At 40.5% G+C, this 19,722-nt stretch overlaps 2 protein-coding genes across 5 annotated transcripts in view; one reads left to right on the top strand and one right to left on the bottom strand.

Annotated features, from left to right (window-relative positions):
- sytl4 (synaptotagmin-like 4) overlaps positions 1-2,900 on the top strand; it is a 15,903-nt gene extending 13,003 nt beyond the window's left edge. For all 4 annotated transcript variants that reach the window (XM_082544711.1, XM_082544714.1, XM_082544713.1 and 1 more), the window contains 4 exons: positions 111-216; positions 290-398; positions 512-720; positions 2,211-2,900. In XM_082544711.1, coding sequence (XP_082400837.1) covers positions 111-216; positions 290-398; positions 512-720; positions 2,211-2,359 — 573 coding nt within the window. In that variant the 3' untranslated portion in view covers positions 2,360-2,900. The remainder of the gene's footprint in view (positions 1-110; positions 217-289; positions 399-511; positions 721-2,210) is intronic.
- On the bottom strand, positions 2,697-19,722 carry srpx2 (sushi-repeat containing protein X-linked 2). The gene is made up of 10 exons (XM_082544748.1): positions 19,398-19,722; positions 16,769-16,840; positions 15,614-15,805; positions 11,681-11,857; positions 11,225-11,348; positions 11,017-11,138; positions 10,754-10,933; positions 5,458-5,591; positions 5,243-5,364; positions 2,697-3,812 (listed from the first exon to the last, which is right to left on the bottom strand). The coding sequence occupies exons 1-10, from the start codon at positions 19,441-19,443 to the stop codon at positions 3,632-3,634; spliced, it is 1,350 nt and encodes a 449-aa protein (XP_082400874.1). The 5' UTR covers positions 19,444-19,722; the 3' UTR covers positions 2,697-3,631.

Raw genomic sequence — 19,722 nt, 5'->3', positions numbered from 1 at the left:
GGCTGTTACAGATGTTGTCTTATATATTTACAGGTTTGAGTTTCCATGTTAGTACATTGGCATGTGTACAAATTAACTTTTTTTTTCTTTTTTTTTGTCTTTTCAAACAGGCAGCCTCTGTTGTGCCACCTTCAGCTTTTGCTCAGTACAAAGGGGAATTGATTATCTCCTTGAAGTTTGTCACACCTAAAAAGCAAACAGCTGAGAAAACCAAAGGTAAAAAAAAAAGTGGCTGTTTCTATCTCTGGCTTTGCTTCAAATTTCTGAGCTCGTCTGTTCTCCCGTTCAGACAAAAAAGCCAGGGTGGAGGAAGGAGGAGAGCTGCATGTCCTAATAAAGGAGGCAAAGAATTTGATGGCAATGAAGTCAGGAGGCACATCGGATAGCTTTGTGAAGGGGTTGGTGATCACCTGTCCAATTCTTAAACCAATAAAAAATAAATAAACTCACTCATGGTTTTTAAACGGGAATTTGTATTTTTTAAATTAGTTTGGTGTTTGTGGCTTTGCAGCTACCTGTTCCCAACTAAGGCAAAGAACTCAAAGAGGAAGACTCCAGTTATGAAGAAGAGCCTGAACCCCCACTACAATGAAACATTCGTGTACAAGGAGCTGACTCTGGAGCAGCTGAAGGAGATGTGTCTGGAGCTGACTGTGTGGGACAAAGAGTCCTTGCACAGCAATGAATTCCTGGGAGGTGTCCGCCTCAGCTCCGGAGAAGGTAAATGATCAAATCTATGAAGTCCTGGTGTCGTCTTTTTCACCTGGCTTTTAAAGCTCATATGTGAGATGGACTGGTTTTTTTTTGGGGGGGGGGGATAAACTAGACTATTTTTTTCTTTGCTGCTGTCTCCAGCAAGTGGAATAAATCATTAAACTACAAAGATTTTGAGGTTCGCAACCATTGTTACCCCTCACCTGTAAAAGGCTGATGGGGTATTTTCATCACAGCAACAGGCAGGCGCGCAACATGGACGCCCAAGTTTGTTAATGTGATAGTTTGAATCTCAGTTATTTCAACATCCAGGTCAGAAGTTTTCAGAAAAATCTTGGAATGTGATAACTCGAGAAGAAAGTCGCCTAGGATTTTCAAATTTGTACCATAGGCACATCCATTGAGAGACTGGGTGGTAGCTATAGCAGCTGCCAGTATTTTTTTTTTTTTAATTATTTGTATTTTTATATATTTTTTTAAGCAGTTTCCTCTTCCTTTAGTATTACCTGTATTTGTTAGGTAAATTTTGTGGGTGTCTTTTAAAGTTGCATGGTTTTTGGGGGGGTTTTTTTATACAAAAGTCCCTCCAGTCCCCCTGCACTTCAACAAGGAAAAGCAAAGAGGAAAAACATCTCTGACTCTGGAATATATTTAAGTTTGAAGAACTTTTGAATGAAAAATGAGCACAATGAACGTCATCTCCCATTTCATGCACTTAAAACTGCACATGCACAAAGGGATGTGAGTCAGTATTTAAAAAAACAAAACAATCATCTTACAAAACATGAAACCATAACCTGTTAACAAACCAATTCATTTGTCAGATATTATTTATGGGCAATCGGACAGGAGTGACCACATGGTCCTTTATGTGGGCCTGCACAGCATTTTTATCTCTCGTCCCCCTCACCTCTCATACTGAGATACAAATTTTGTTTTCAGAAATCAACAATGTAAAACAAACTGTTCTAAGGTCTGGCTTTCATTGAAAGGCTACTTCCTCCTGCTAAGTAAAATGTTACCCTCTTTGTTCAAGCTACACCCAGCATTGGGAAATTTGACCACAATCACACGCTATGCAGAACTTTCTGGAATGTAATGGGAGAAAGATGTGCTGTTGATGGATGTATCCCCAGCAAAATCAAATGATTAAAAGACAAAACAACAGAAATAACATCCTTAAGACTAAGCTTTAGCTTCCTTGTGCTATATTTAGTAGCAAGGGGTTTGGGAAATTTGCATTCATATAAAATATATTTGTCCTTGAAACTCTTTGCTCTACATTTAGTTTGTTAACATTTGGTCAGCCTAAAAGCAAGCAATATGTCACAGTGGAGTAAAGATGACTTGAATTGAAATTCATGCCAATATAATGGGTTTTACAATTAAACTAAAATACAAAAATTAAGCATCTTTGAGAAAAAACAGTTGTAGAATTTACTATTATTAATGAGAAAAACAGATTCTGCAGTGACTGTGCAATCTTAACCCTGCAGGCACAGTAAAGGTGGGCAAAGAGGAGGTGGAGCTGGACTCGGTTGGAGAGGAGATTAGTCTCTGGCAGAAGATGATGCAGTACCCGGACTCATGGGCAGAGGGCACTCTTACACTGCGTTCCACTATGGGGAAGGCGAAGGGCAAATGAGGACAGCACACGCCTGAGATGATGAGAAGCGGTGTCCTGTGAGACTAACATGGGATTGTGGATTAATTTTATTTTCTCAAGCTTGTCACACCAGAGCAGGCCGGTCTCTTGAAGTGAGCGGTCACCCAGTTTGTTGTCGTGACACTCCACAGCTGCTCACACCTGCTCTCTCTGCACGGGGTTCATCTTTAACACGGCCCCCAAACTGCAGATGGGTGTTAACCTTTTGGAAGCGTGCCAAAGCATCACCACAACAGATTTATTTTGTTAAAGCAGTCACTTTTTTAAAAATTCAAACTGTATATATATTCTAGCTATTCAAAATCATGCACAGCACTTGGCAGTTTCTCACAGTTCTCTTTATTTGTGTCGAGATGCATACTGGTGTGGGAAAACAATTTGAAACAAACTGGTTATGCAGTATTTCAGCTGTCGCTTCTAAGAAATTCTGCTTTATTTAATCCATACCAGTGCATTTACATTACTATTTGTATAACTTGCATGAGAAGTTTTTCAATAAAGAACATTTTATCTTTGGTAACACTGTTTACCTCAATGCTCTCTCCACCAAAAAACAAAAATAAACTAAACTCAGACATTCTTTCGCTTTCTCCACTTTAAACTAAAGATAAAAGAGAGCAACACTACACACGCTACACTTTTTTTTTCCGCTTTTTTTTTTTTTTTAAATGTTGGTAAAAAATATAACTTTTAGGAGATAAAGCTTTTATAACCTTTAGAGCAAAGTTGGCAGTAGATTATATTTATCAGATCTGACTTGTTATGCATGCAAGTTTATATCCTATTGAATTAAAGTTGATTTATATACTGCTTCAGACTAACTGCTCGGAAGCATTTCAGTGTATGGATGTGGTGAAAGATGCTTCTAGAAGGAATTTGGTTACATCTGAGTCCAGCTGGGAATTGTCTTTGATAATAAAGAAGCTCCATACAAATACATATCTACATTTCTATATGTGTGTATTAAACACATATTTGCTGGTGTGTTTTACTTCTAATCTTAAATGCTAGATATTCTGTGGCAAACGCTTTCTGCTGTCAGCACCCCTTTGGCTGATGATTTAATACAGAGCAAACAGTGCTTGCACTTCAGTGTTGTATAATCACATTTTAAAACAAGGAACTGCTGTCTTGTCTTTTTTTTCCCCGCTTCAAATGTTCCTCTGAACCTGGTTTCTGGTTGTTTGTCCTTACTGTGTGTTAGTAATACTGATGAGTGCATTGCTGTGGCAACGACAGAGGTTTATTAAATTAGTCACAGAAATCGCTGCGGAGCTCCAGTTTCTCCCGTTCCTCTTCGTCCAGCAGGAAACTGTCGATGTAGGAGAACAGCTCATCTGAACCCACGGGGGAAATGAAGCGCTCTCGGTCCAGACCGAGCTCATCCAGGAGCACCATGCTGAAGTAGCTTCTGGATATTCTGAATGCTTGCCTGTGGAGAAACCCAATAAGAGCCATTAACACATCCTCTACAGTGAAAATTACAAATAATTCATCCTTGTAATATAGCTGGATAGCTGGATATTTATAATTGGCAAACGTTGCTTAAAAAAGTCAACTTTTTGCTTCAAGGTTTGCCTTCTCAAAGTAGTCACACATCATTCTTTAGGTGTTCAAAATGATCAGATTGGAGTATAAAAGCTGCATTATCTATTTTAGTTTTGACCACTTGATTCCTGAATTTAAAAACATCCATCCGTTATCTTCCACGTATCAAATTCTGAGTCCTGCAGGGCCTCCCAGCCTCTCACAGAATAACACCATATAAAATTGTTACAATAATGTCAGGCATGTTTTTTAGAGACTTGAGAAATTGATTCAAGCTTTACAGCTCTGAATGCCTCAGGGTGTTAGCATAGCAATAGACTAAGAAGCAGAGCATAGCAATAATAAACTCTTCACAGAAGTGCTCATATAATTAGCGCCAGGTTGCTTCCACCCCAAGAAACACTGTATGTGAACACAGATCCTAAAATATTTCTGGTTTGTGGTCTCAATCACTAGTTTCATGTCTTATTTAGTACAAAAAATAAGTGAATGATGATCCCATTTAAACTGGAATAACATTACTGCCTTGTGATGAATATATTCTCAGAATAAGCTGGTGACAGCCAAAATGTTCAAAACAAGTCTTCAAAATAGGATTCAGCGAACCAATGGGTTACAGCAAGGTAGTTACAGCCATCATTTATATACAGTCTATGGAGAGTGCACGATCACTGTATTAAAAAGAGTATTGTTCAGTGCAGCTTTATACTTGTTGGCTTTCAACTCATTGCTTTCAATTACAATTAGATGTATTTCCTTCCAACTCTAAGCTATGTTCAGATAAAACGTCCCTTTATTGATGTCTGAATTCCCCTGATGATTTGTGCTCTGCTCACTCAGTTTACCTCAGTACTCTTTAGGATTTGTGTGTCTGCAGTGAGACCTTAGGTTAGGAAGAGTTTCCAGTCTGGAAAAACTGAGGAATGCTTCTTACTCAAATTGCACAGTTGTAGGAAAGAATCTTTATCGAGGCATTTCCTAAGATGAATTATTTTTTAATGTTTCTTTTTACTGCAAAATGCTCAGCTTCAAAAGCATCGCAGTGCTCCTCAGGGAAACCAAAAGCCAGATGATTATTACTGATGTTTTGTCGGGTCTGTTGAAATCCCATCGAAGTGATTATTATGCTATATTTAGAAATGTTAATCTTTGAATGGAGACTCTCTTTTTATTAGGAGACTCCTGACATTTAAAGCTTGTGAAAATAACTCCTGACTGTTAAGTGAAATGGAAATTTTATAAAGTCATTTCAGGATGGATTTTTTAAAGTCCCCATAAAAGAACCATAAAACTGTTGAACAAATAAATTATTACCTTAAACCCTCTATGACTTGAGGCTGAAGAAGACTTTCTTTAATGCGGCCAGTCTCACGAGGAGGAGAGCCCAGAAGCTCGATCACGGTTACGTGCCGGAGGGCTAATCCACAATCTGCTTTCTGAATCAGGAAAAGGGGAAACACATGATTGGGTTCTTGTTACTTATTAAACGGCTTCAGAAGCTTTACTGGGCTGATCAAGTAAAGTCTCACTTGTGTCATGATGTTCTGGAGCTGGTAGTCAGGGTCCGACATGTTGGGTGCAGACACGATCAGCAGCCTCCGCTTTTCATAGAACTGATCCAGGAGAGCTGGCGCTGTCTTTACATCGGCTTTAATCTCAATTGCTACAAACAAAAGGTCATAGTTACAGCAGGGAAAATAAGTATTTGACACATCAGCATTTTTATCAGTAAGGGGATTTCCAAGTGGACTATTGACACAACATTTCCACCAGATGTTGCCATCAAGCCAAATATTGACGTCATACAAACAAATCAGAACATATAAGTATACAAGTTAAACCACAATAAATAAAGTGAAATGACACAGGGAATAAGTATTGAATACATGGAGATAACAAGGGGCAAAATGACATAGAAAGCCAGGAGATCACCTGAAATCTGTCAGTATTGATAGAGAAATCCTGTCCCCTATCAGTACTAATTGATATCAGCTGCTTTAGTCCTAATTGATGGCCTATAAAGGCTCCTCATTACCCAGAAGGCACACAGGAAAGACTTCATGATGGGTAAAAGCAAAGAACTCTCTCAAGATCTTCGTAATCTTATCGTTGAAAAGCATTTTGATGGGAATGGTTATAGGTGCATTTCCAGAATGCTGAATGTTCCTGTGAGCACTGTGGGGGCCATTATCCGGAAATGGAAAGTGCATCAGTTCACCATAAACCTGCCACGATCAGGTGCTCCACGCAAGATCCCTGTCCGAGGAGTCCAAAGAATAATCAGGAGGGTTCTCCAAGAGCCAAGAACCACTCGGACAGAACTTCAGGAAGACCTTGCATCAGCAGGTACTGTTGTTTCAAAGAAAACTATAAGCAATGCACTGAACCGCCATGGCATCCATGCACGCTCACCACGCAAGACTCCATTGCTGAACAAAAAGCATGTCAAGGCTCGGTTAAAATTTGCGCAACAGCATTTGGAGAAGCCTGTGGATTATTGGACGACTATAGTATGGTCAGATGAAAGCAAAATTGAACTTTTTGGCAGTCATTCTACACACCATGTTTGGAGAAGAAATGGCACTGCTCACCACCCCAAGAACACCATACCAACAGTCAAGTTTGGGGGTGGAAGCATCATGGTTTGGGGCTGCTTTTCAGCAAGGGGTACTGGCAGACTTCATATTATTGAAGGCAGGATGAATGGAGAGATGTACCGGGACATTCTGGATAAAAATCTGCTGCCATCTACCAGGAAGCTAAAAATGAAAAGAGGGTGGACATTTCAGCAAGACAATGATCCCAAACACAAGGCCAAGGAAACAATGAAGTGGTTTCAAAGAAAGAAAATCAAGTTGCTTGAATGGCCCAGTCAATCACCTGACCTAAATCCCATAGAAAATCTATGGAGAGAACTGAAGATTAAAGTTCATAAAAGAGGCCCAAGGAACCTTCAAGATTTAAAGACCGTTTGTGTGGAAGAATGGGCCAGAATCACTCCTGAGCAATGCAGACGACTGGTCTATCCATACAAGAGGCGTCTAGAAGCTGTAATCACCAACAAAGGCTTTTCTACAAAGTATTGAATAAAGTGTGTTCAATACTTATTCCCTGTGTCATTTCACTTTATTTATTATGGTTTAACTTGTATACTTATATGTTCTGATTTGATTGTATGACTTCAATATTTGGCTTGATGGCAACATCTGGTGGAAATGTTGTGTCAATAGTCCACTTGGAAATCCCCTTACTGATAAAAATGCTGATGTGTCAAATACTTATTTTCCCCGCTGTACATCCTCCACTTATACCCCTCCACATGTACATAAGCACATACAAAAACATTCTGTTATGTATGCAGTGCACTCCATACTGTAATAATGTATAGATTTCAGATGTATTCTCTTCTATCTCATACTTTTTGCTGCCAGCATGGAGACTTTAACCAGATCCCCCACCTCTGGCTAAAATCTCCAAAAATTTAAATTTATTAATTTTTTTGCTGAAGCGTAAAATCGCACGAGCTGTTCAAGATTAAAGCAGCGCTGTTCAGCCTTTTCAGCTCTGACCTTCTTAAGAAGAAAGTGTGTAATCATCACTCCTCATCAACGCTTTTAGACACCATCAAAAATGTCCTGCCTCTGAATATCTGTCACAACATGTTAAGGATTTTTTACTGTTTTATTTGATTATGCTTCAAATGTTATGTTATGCTTATGTTCACATATTTCACCAGACACAGCTTTCTGAAGAAACAGGAAGCTGACCCTGTGACCCTGTGACATTTACCGCAAGAGATCAGCACAGAAATACACATCCGCAGAAGTTGACTTGCATTATCTTATTCTTAGAAATTGACTTGTAGCACACACACTTTGTGACACATACACACACAGCTTACACACAGACAGCATCAGGACCTGCGTAACAGGAAATGTGATTATATTTGCGATGTAACCTATAAAAATAAACGAATACTGCAGTTCGGTGTGTCTGAGATTCACCCGTGCCGCACGTTATCAGTAACAAGTGTCTCAGTGTTGTTTACTCACCTGACTGTTTGTTAACTGTAAATCTCTGACACAACATAAATAACAAAAGGACAGAGGAAACTGTAAAGTGGAACTTTTTATTCCTCTAATAATTATCTTTGTGGGGTGCCTTCCCCTTATGTCAGGAACCACTGGACTTTACTACCTCACTGTATATAAAATATTTGCTGGTTGATGCAAAACAGCCATGATAAACAACTGTTTATTAACTATACTAATATACTAGTGCAAAAAATGCAAGTATCCTGAAAAGTTACTTTCATATAGTCATTTGATGTGAAGTGAAATCTTACAAGCTTCATTTCTTTTGTTTGAATTTTGATGATTGTTGGTTACAGCTCACAAAATCAGAAGTGCAATATCTGGCATGGGCTCAAAATGTGGTCATAAATATTTTGTACTTGTAAACCAGTTTCGTATGTGTAAAAGGAATTTGTGTGTGCGTAAAAAAGATGTGTATGTGTAAAAAAGATTTGTGTGTGCGTAAAAAAGATTTGTATGTGTAAAAAAGATTTGTGTGTGGACTTAGCCAAAAAAAACCCTGCAAGTTACAAGTACGAATTTTGACCCTATTTTTCTTCCTTTCATCTGATTGGTCAATGTCATGTCAATCACAAATGTAACAATCCAATCAGAAAACAGATGGGTTTGGCTGTTGGAGGGGCGCTTTTTTGAACTGCAGGTCCTTGAAGGGTGATACAGTTTGAAGCTGGAGGATCTCTATATAAATATCCGATAGCAGCTAGGTCCCCTAACTTTCAGCAGCTGTTGAAAGGATAAAGTTGTGGTATATCAGTGGTTAGAAATACCATTATTACTTTAGGATTAGTTTAACACAAAGTCAGGGCTGACCCAGGACCATTGCTGTGAGTCACAGTGCGCAGCATAAAAGTCCTTTCACATCGGACGCAGGATGTGGTGCTAATGCTAACTGCTAACTAAAAGCAAAGGATCCAGAATTTTTTGCGCTGGCTGCTGAGCTCTGTGGGTTTTTGCAGCAGCTCTACCTGTACTAGATGCACCTGCTCCGGAGCAGGTGCATCTTTTCTATCTCTGACTTTATGTCCTCTACAAGAGTTTCTGTTTTTATTTTGCTAGTTCTTCAAATGTTCAATAAAAACATGTATGCTAATTCATAACGAAGAAAGCTTTGTGATGAAGACTGTCATTTCCAAAACACTGCCCGCCCCACCCCACGGTCCGCAGCGCTGTTGAAAAGGCTGTGGAAGTCCCTGTATTAAACACGTAGACCTGTGACACAAAAATCACCAAACTCGGACGACCACAGACTGTTTTCCTTCGTGGTGATGAAGGAAAACGCTGGGTTGGCATGTAAAAGGGCATTTATTCCCTTCAAAGACCTGCAGTTCAAAAAAAGCGCCCCTCCGACAGCCAAACCCATCTGTTCTCTGATTGGATTGTTACATTTGTGATTGACATGACATTGACCAATCAGATGAAAGGAAGAAAAATAGGGTCAAAATTCGTCCACACACAAATCTTTTTTACACATACAAATCCTGATTTACAAGTACAAAACCGATTTACAAGTACAAAATATTTATGACCACATTTTGAGCCCATATATCTGAAATGATTTGAAGATTTCATTTTGAGTTTGAATGAATGAATTTTCAAACATTATAAATACAATATACCTCTCAATCTAGTTTAGAACACACTACCACAACACTGCTGACTCGACAGTTGTCCAGATGACGATCATGGGGAGGGTAAGCCACAGAAACTTATGGCTGAAAAGGCTGGCTGTTCACAGAGTGCTGTATCGAAGCATTTTAATGGAAAGCTGACTGGATGGGAAAAGTGTGGTAGGAAAAGATGCAAAGGCAACAGGGACGACCGCAGCCTTGAGCAGACTGACAAGAAAAGTCGATTAAAGAATTTGGGAAAGCTTTACAAGGAGTGGAATGATGCTGGTGTCAAAGTATCAGGAGCCACCACCCACAGACGTCCTCAGGGAAAGAAGCAGTCTTAATATTAAGCTACTCCTGAACCAAAGACAACATCAGAAGGCCTCTCTTCAGATGAAGGTAATTTTTGCATTTCATTGGTAAATCTAAGTCCTAGTGTCTAGAGCAGGGGTCCCTAATCCCAGTCCACGAGGGCCGGTGTCCCTGCAGGTTTTAGATGTGTCCTTGATCCATCACAGCTGATTTAATTGGATAAATTATCTTCTCAACATGTCTTGAAGTTCTCCAGAGGCCTGGTAAAGAACTAATCATGTGATTCGGGTGTGTGGACCCAGGGTGAGACCTAAAACCTGCAGGGACACCGGCCCTCGTGGACTGGGATTGGGGACCGCTGGTCTAGAGGAACAATGGACAGATAGAGAATCCCCGGTGTGTGAAGTCCAGTGTAAAGTTTCTGCAGTCTGCGATTCATCTGCCGGTGTTGGTGGTGGTTGGAGCCTCAACTGAGTACTGACTGCAGTCTTTGGCTCTTTTCCACAGCATGTCTTTCTGTCTTCCTTCTCTCACCCCAACTGGTCACAGCAGGTGGCCCCGCCCCTCACTCTGCCAGAGGTTTCTTCCTGTTAAAAGGGAGTTTTTCCTTCCCACTGTCGCCAAAGTTCCTGCTCATACGGGGTCATATGATTGTTGGGTTTTTCTCTGTATGTATTATTCTAGGGTCTACCTTACAATATAAAAATGTTTTTTTTTACTCTATTTATTATATTGTTGTGTCAGTCTGGTACATTTGCCACTGTTATACAGTCATCTTAAAGTCACCTATTTGCAGACTCAGTACTCACGAACACACTCAGCAGGATCTCCGCCCCAGCTTCGGTTGAATTGGCAGACACGACTCGACACCCCCCTCCGTTCGTATCCTCCTTCGCAGTGGTATTCACACGTTGCACCATAGTTGTTCCCATCGGAGGAGCAGCTGAGGTAACTATGCAAGGGTGGAAAGAGTTCTGGACATCTTCTCACTGAATGTAAAACAAAATCATGTAAATAAAATACAACAGTGATAACAAAATAGTAACTCAAGAAATCTGGTTTGGCAGCTTACCCTCAACACGCACTATAAACTTGCAGGCAGCTCTGTTCCTGGCCTGATCGTACACTTTATATCGGATAATGTGAAGTCCCTCTTTAAAGTCAGTGCCTGGCTCCTGGCCCACTAATATCACACTGCAGAGAGACACAGTAGCCAACAAAATGTTCAAATCCATTTAAGAATGAACAGGAAAGGGAAATAAAGGAAGTCTGTGACATACTCGAGTGACTTGTGAGCAGTGTCTGTGGCTGTCGGAGGGTCCCAGGTCACCTTGGCGGTGAGCTTTCCAGGCTCAGCGACCTTGAGTCTAGATGGAGGACACTTTATCTTTGGAGGATCAGTATCTGAAATAATGGCAATGTAGCATTAGAGAAAGGAAGCAGGCATGTTGTCAGCATTGCCCAACTGCTACAGCTATAAAGAGCAGAATTTAATTCAGAAAGCAACAAGCCACAGTTTGGATTCAGTCCAGAGAACAGACGAGGAGGAAATATGCTTGTTTTTGTGAGACTGTAAAAGGAGCCAATCCTGTGAAGGAATGAAGGATAACCACACCAGAGCAGATGGCCTGATTTAAAGTCCATGTATGGCATTAAGTTAAAAAATATAGCTGACAGAATTTCCAAACATTTGGTCGGCTTCACTTGGATCTACACACTGAGACAGTGCTGCGTACCTGAACACACCGGCTGTACTCCGCTCCATGACCCCCTGTGCTGGCAGATGCGTGATGGTTCTCCTTCAATGCGATAGCCAGTGTCACAGGTAAAGTCACACCTGGAGTCCACCATAAAGCCCTGAGTGCAGGTGTACCTGCCATGGTAAATGAGGGGCAGCATGTGGCAGCGCATCTCTGATGGGCACACAGAGAGTATGTTAAATGGCCACAGTGGTGGCTGTTCATATTAAACATGGTCAAAATTGTAACTAATGAGCTCAGTGTATGTTCAAGTAAGAACCAGACTGCTCTAAACATTTAGTTTTAGATTATTTTATTCTCTTGGGTCTATATAACATCACTGACAGCAGATATCCTTAATATGGACACGTCAGCTTCACACTTTCCACTGTAAGCACAGAAGCCCCACCCATCTGCTTTTCAAACCTTCTGTATGGGAGGGGGCAATCAAAAGAAACTTTCCTTAAAGGTTAAAATTGTTAAGCAGTCTGCTTCAGAGTATTAAAAAAAGAACAATTCATTATTTTGAACTGTGAATCATAAAAAGCCACCCCAGGAAAGTCCAAGAATTAAAAGGTTTGGCTGGTGATTTTTTATTTTTAGTGTCAACAACACTAGCAGTGTGAGCACGTGTGAAGAAAATATCTAAAAACAGGATTTGATTTAACTCTCCGAGCTGTTAAAAAGGCTCAAACTGGGAACTGCATTTTTAAGCAACTATTACTCTCAAAGAGTAAAAAAAAGTGTAATTGGGGACTATTTTCTTCTTTTTTTTTAAATATTTTTATTGAGAGACAAGTGTACAGTAGTTTACAATGACAACACAATCTGTTCCCCTCACATATTTTTTAGTTTTTCTTACATGAACAGACACAATAACACACACACAGGCACATCTACACACACGCTTAAGTAAACAAACAAAACAAAACCTAATAAGAAACCCAAAACAAACACAAACCCCAAAAGGGGGAGAAAAAAAAAAGGGGGGGGGGGGGAAGAGACATGATATTAATCAGCTGGTAGAGCGTTTAATGACTTGCAATAGTCCACGAAGGGGCCCCAGATAGAATAAAATTCTCTGTATTTGCCCTTCGCCACAAGGCCTATCTTTTGCAATTTAAGAGATGACATCACATCTCTAAACCAAAAAGAAACTGAAGGTGGCTTTGAAGATTTCCAAAGGAGTAAGATGCAACGTCTAGCCAAAAGTGATGTAAAGGCTAATATTTTGAAGTGTGTAGGGTCGGTTAGACCAGTGTTGACTGGAAGCCCAAAAACAGCTAGAAAAGGGTCCATGCAGATTTGGGTCCCAAGAGCTTTGGAAAGAATAACTGAATACTGACTCCAGAAGCCATGGAGTCTTGGGCACAGAAAGAACATATGGCCTAGGTCACATGGGGTGGCATGACATCTCTCACACTGATCCATCACTTGTGGGTAAATCTCAGACAGACGAGACTTTGAATAGTAAACCCTGTACAACACCTTGAACTGGATGAGTTGTAACCTGGCACAGGACGTACTATAACGGACATTGGATACTGCTTTCTCCCATTGCTGATCCGAAAAAATTATTCCTAACTCCTGCTCCCAAGCCCCCCTAATTTTAGCAACGGAATGGACATTTAAATCCATAAGTTGTTTATATATTAAAGATATAATTGACTTCTTATTGGGTTTAAGGGATAAGAATTCCTCCCACGGTTGGACATTTGGGAGAAGAGGGTAGGAGGGGAAGAGAGCAGAAGTGCAATGCCGTGCCTGAAAATAACGGAATAGATTGGTAGCCGGAAGATTTGTTTCTGAACACAGGTCTAAAAAAGTTAAGAAAGTGCCATCTTTATAGAGATCCTTAAATGTATTAATACCATGACGCTTCCACTGTACATAGGTACCATCAATGAGGCCAGGAGTAAACAGATGGTTCTGTGTGATGGGCATGTGTACTGACGCAGAGATGTACTTAAAATGACTCCTGAATTGTGACCAGACCCTTAGACTAGACTGTACCACGGGATTTTGGGTGAAATGAGAAGGCTTAAGTGGTAGTGGAGAGAATAATAAAGCTTCTAAGGATGAGGAAGTGCACGACAGGCGTTCCAGTTTGCACCACAGCAGGTCTTGAGATTCAAGCCAATGGGTCAATTTGTGAATATGAGAGGACCAATAGTAAAATAAAAAGTTAGGCAAGGCAAGACCACCATCAAATGTCAGTCTCTGTAATAATGATTTCCTCACCCTGGGGTGTTTCCCTCCCCACAAAAACGATGTAACTAGCTGGTCTAACTTTTTGAAAAAAGCTTTAGGTAAAAATATAGGAATACTCTGAAACAGAAATAACAATCGAGGCAAAATGTTCATCTTTACAGCATTGATCCGACCAATTAGGGACAAAGGTAGCGATTTCCATCTCTGAAAATCTGATTGAATTTGAGTCATTAAAGGGGAGAAATTGGAAGAGTATAGAGAAGACAAAGTACGAGTCATGTTAACTCCCAAATATTTAAAGCCAGCAGGGCTAAGTCTAAAAGGAATGTCAGATTGTTTAAGTGTAAGACTTAAAGAATTTATGGGGAAACATTCACTTTTAAGAAGATTTATTTTGTAACCTGACAGAGAGCCGAACTTGTTTAGTAGAGACACAATCGATGGTATGCTAGATAAGGGATCAGAAACATATAGAAGCAGGTCATCTGCATATAAAGACAATTTTACGTCAAGGCCTGACCGGGAAATACCACGAAAATGAGGAAGGGCCTTCAAAGCTACAGATAGGGGTTCAATTACAATAGCAAAAAGTAGGGGGGACAGGGGGCAACCCTGTCTCGTCCCGCGTGACAATGAGAAGTAGCCAGAGGAAACACCATTTGTATAGACACTGGCTTGGGGTGCCCTGTACAACAGTCGAATCCATGAAATGAATCTGTCCTTGAAACCAAATCTTCGCAAGACCGCAAAGAGAAAGCTCCACTCTACACGATCGAAAGCTTTCTCAGCATCAAGTGAGATAACTACTTCTGGATTAGTGGTTGAGTGTTGGGAAAGAATGACATTCAAAAGCGTGCGGACATTAAAGAACAGCTGGCGGCCTTTAATAAAGCCATTCTGTTCATCTGAAATAATAGTAGGAAGAACCTTTTCAAGGCGAATTGCTAAAATTTTAGCCAAGACTTTAACATCAACATTCAGCAGTGAAATAGGCCTATACGAGGTGCAAGACGTAGGATCCTTACCCTTCTTTAAGAGAACAGTAATTAGTGCTTGAGACAATGTAGGGGGCAATAGACCACGTTCAAAAGATTCATTATACACTGAAAGAAGTAGTGGGGCTAACTTGTCTATAAAAGTTTTTAAAAATTCAACTGAAAACCCGTCAGGTCCTGGTGCCTTACCATTGTGCATGGTCTTGATTGCATGCACAATTTCATCCAGCCTAAGAGGGGCATCTAATTGTTCAGCTATAACAGGATCGACAGTGGGCATTGTAAGACCGTTAAAAAAAGAATCCATCTCTGAGGCGTCAGCAGCAGATTCAGATTCATATAGGGAGGAATAGTACGTCTTAAACACCTCGTTTACTTCCTTTGAATCAGAGACCGAGTTGCCTGCCGCATCTTTAATTTGGGAAATTAATCGAGACGAGGCCTGACGTTTTAACTGATGGGCCAAAAGCCTTCTGGGCGGGACTATTTTCAGCAGTGGATTAACACTTACATGTGGTGCCAGTGAATAAAATTAACAACTCCAGTGCTCATGGTAATAAGGGAACATGTGAACTGAACTGATTTTATAATTCCTGGCCAGTAAGAATGAGATGAATATTTTCAAATAACAGACACTCACCGTATTTGCTGATCGATTTTCTTGGTCAGAAAAACAAAGAGTGTCACCAAACTGATCACATGTTAAGTTAAAATCTCCACATACTGCGGCAGTAAGCAGTCCCAGACCAGCGGCGATTAGCGAGGCACATAATGGAGCGTCTTCCCAGCAGCTTGTACCCTCGATCGCAGCTCATCTGGCAACGCGTTCCCAATGTGCTCCTGTAGGCTCTGCCTCGAGGGGAGTGGCAGGTCACCTCACCGTTGGTCAGACCCGGAGGATGGCACCAGTAAGGGTCTGTTTTTAAAGAGCAGCCAGAATCAGATTTGTGTGATTCCTTTAGACTCTGAGTGTTGGACTCAGTGTTCACTCATGGGAAAAGTGGGATTTCAGACTGTGCTTGTCTATATCAGTTAATCAGTCTTTATTATAGAGTTCAAAGATTCAAACTTCAGCAAGAAACCAGATGAAAAGCACCACAAAAATTATTATTAGAAAGAAGCATCTGAGCAAACCATAAGACTTCTGAAACAGTGCCCAGACAGAGGACACAAAAGTGGAAATGTTTGGCTGTGATGCACAGAATCACATTTGGAGAAAACCAAACACTGCATATCAGCATAAACAACTCATACCAAGTGTCAAACACGGTGATGGAAAGGTGATGGTGTGGGCTTGTTTTGCAGCCACAGGACCAGGACACCTAGCAGTCATTGAGTCGACCATGAGCTCCTATGTATAACAGAGTATTCTAGAGTCAAATATGAGGTCATCTGTCTGACAGACCTCAACACAATTAAAATGCTTTGTTGGGAATTTAAGAAAGCTGTGCCTAAACAAATGCCTCCAATCTTCAATGAACTGAAGCAACGTTGTGAAGAGGATTAAGCCAGACATCAAGGCAGCAAAGAATGAATAAATAAATAAATAATTACACAAGTTTTTTTTTCTAATGGCTTTAACAGCAGTGACTGACACAAAAATCAAAAAACCATTTCATCTGGATTGCATAACCCTGGATCCAAAGAAGTAAGCAGGCTATAAATATCTATATTCTCTTTATCATCTGGTTTCCTAGAAGAGTCTTTGAGCAAAAATCTAAAAGTTTACAGACTTTCTTACTAAGCTGCTTATTCTTGACACCAGATGTGTTAGCTACCGTCATATGAGCGACAGAGGCCAAATCTTTAATAGACACTGTTTGATGGTATGTTCTGACATATGGCCCAGCCCCAGTGAGTGTCTGTTGTCCATACGCACTTGTGTAGTCCAGTTGAGGAGTCGTATCTTCCTCTGTAAACTCATTTTCGTATACTGTAGTCCCAGAGCCAGCTGAAAAAACAACCAGACATGTCACATGTGTTTATGGTAGATAGACTGTCACTCAAATAGCACTTTTCTACTCTTTTTGAGCTTTCTTACTACAAGTATCATTCACACGTATTTAAAAAACCTAAGCACTTTTAACCTAACATTCACACACTCACATGGAAACATCAGGAGCAACCTAACCCCTGGACATGTATTTAAGCCAACATGTAGAAAAGCCTAGGGTTCGAACCCCAAACCTCCTGAGCATCAGCTGGGGTGAAATAATACGACTGAAGCACATATTATGTAGGTCACACAGAAGCAGGCAGACACAAACTTTTCTCACCGCGCACTCTCATTTCCACAACCTCCTTTCAGCTTCCTTTAGCACAACTCAAATAATATTCCACCTGGATTTCCAATCAGGAAATGGAAAATCCTGGGGCTCTTTGCTTTCTTGAGGTGATGCATGTAAATGGCCTTGGTTATGTTTTGAAACTTTCACTTTAACTCCACCACACATCAGGACAAACAGCATGTTTTCATTACCCACTTGGCGATTGTGTCTCTTACTCACCAGTTTCCATGTTCTAACAGTTCTTGTACTGTACTTTCTGCACAATAAATCACTGTTACTCTTCTTTCTCTGCAGTGGTGGCTCAGGCACAGTATCCTGAAAATGACTCCGTGTTTAGAGCTGAGTGCCAAACTTTCCAGTCTGTCAATCCCCCACCCCCCATCCCAGCTCTCAGTTCCTGCTCTGCTTCCTTTGCTTCAGCTCAGCATTAAACTTAGTCTCAAGCTAATAAAGTCCACTTTAAAGCATTTTATTAGTAATGATACATTTAATTTCCCTACTCTGCTCCAGATTCTTCCTAAGACAAGCAGATTAAACCCACCGTCAGTGGGTTTTTTTGTTTGTTTTATTTTTCTTATAAAGAGCCCAATGTTCCACACAATACACTTCCCCAGGCTAATATTTCCCCTCACAGAGAATTAGTCACACAGGAAATAACAGGCTAATCACTGCAGTGTTCAAATATAGAAATGGACATTACTGCAAGTGGGGTGTACTATCATGCACATGGGAATTAAAATGATATGTGAGATTATACATGGATAAAATTGAAACGGAGGTTTTCTATAGACTTAAGCTGTTTTTCCTAATAGGCAAACATAACCTTGGAGATTAGACTTCTTGTTACTCATTCAGCTTTTGTGATAATATGTATGAAAATAGTCCCCTCATAACTTGTTCTCGGACCCAAAGAGAATCCATTTTTTCTCACGTATGACAAAGAAAGGCTTGCCCGACTGGTGCTTTTACTCAAACGCTGCTTCTGATGACTAAGGGGTGCAGAATACCCAGACACTGACACACATTAGGCAGATTTTACTGCAGAGACATGCACACTGCAGGCAGAGTGAGACCATGCAGCAGAAATGAGTCAGACCACAAAGAAGCTGCTGCTCATCTGACATTTCATGTCTCTAATGACAAAGCTGAGAGACCGAGCATCATCCTTTCAATCACTCCTCATCATCGCTGGAGTTCATATGTGCTGCCGAGGGGAATCTCAGGTCATGTCATTATCTTGCAGGATTAAATGAAGGCTTTAGCACGTTTGGCCCGGAGGGGGACTCCTCAGTAATTAACTGGAGCTGAGCCGTAATTAAACTGCTTGGTCAGCAAACGGGGAAGGAACACCTGAAGAGAAATGAAGCTCAGCTCATTTTTAAAGTCATCTTATCCTGGATTTTAGCCAGTTGCATGTTGGGAGATGTTGTGGATGCACAAATGGAGCAGGAACCTCCATTTGTACTCATCGATTCACCTAAAAAATGCAGCACATCTGGATCTAATACCAGTGGCTTTACTGCAGAGGAGGTATTTCCCAGCTGCAGGGAAGATGAGTGACTTGAACCTTGGCCAACCATCTAATATATTACATATTCATGCAAATTTGTCTTAGTTGAGACTTGCAACAAAACCAATGCTTGAATTTATACTAAACTTAGACTAAATAACTTTTCCTTTAAAAGAAGATCACTGTCAGACAGATGTAGTTACTTTAGATTACTTTAGATAGCTAGATAGCTTTAGTCGAACAACTGATTGATTGAGCTAAAACAAAACAATCATTATTTTAAGTTAAAGTTATTCTTTACTTGCCAAAGATTTCATGGTTTCTCTCTCTTAATAAATATGAGAGCTTGCTGCTTCCCATTTTTTATCAGAGATGTCACTTACGCTTTGGAAATATGAGTTTTCATGGTTACTGTAGCTAAACAGAAGCCGCAGATTGCTCGTTAGTTTCAGCCTCTGTTTCAACTTCACCATCTAGTTTCTGCTAACAGAATATGCACTATCCAAAACCTTGGGAGCAAACGTTTTTGCATTGGGAACTTAAGGAGTAGTTTTACTTTGTTGATTCTGTACTTTTCCTTTGATCACAGGAAAGTACATCGTGCACTGTAATCACGTGGTACTTTGATGAAATCTAGCCCCTAACATTTGAATTGTTGTTTATTTTTGTTTTCTTGTCTCGTACACGCTAGGTTTGTCGCATGGACTCACCTGTGAAGAACAAGATGAAGACAGCAACAGAGCGGCTGAGGCGCATGTCAGAAACGCAGAGATGACACTCCTGGATGAGATCAAACTTTTTTTGTACAACTCCAAGAATCTCAGAGTCCAACACAGACCTACGAAGCTATAAAACTGAGGAAAGCTTTAAAAAAAAAAAAAAAAAGAGTTGTCTGAATAATCCCCACAGTCAACAACGAGCGCTCCTTTCACGCAGCAGCCTCCTCAGCTTTTGTTAAGGAAAGATTCTTCTAGTTCATCACAGAGACAAAAACCACTTGGTGGCACTAACGGGCTTCTAGTGTGTGTGTGTGTG

Source organism: Aulonocara stuartgranti (assembly GCF_965226115.1).
Source record: "Aulonocara stuartgranti genome assembly, chromosome: 2".
Lineage (NCBI taxonomy): Eukaryota > Metazoa > Chordata > Actinopteri > Cichliformes > Cichlidae > Aulonocara > Aulonocara stuartgranti.
The sequence above is the reverse complement of the archived record's forward strand: the minus strand, read 5'-3'. Positions and strand labels throughout refer to the sequence as shown.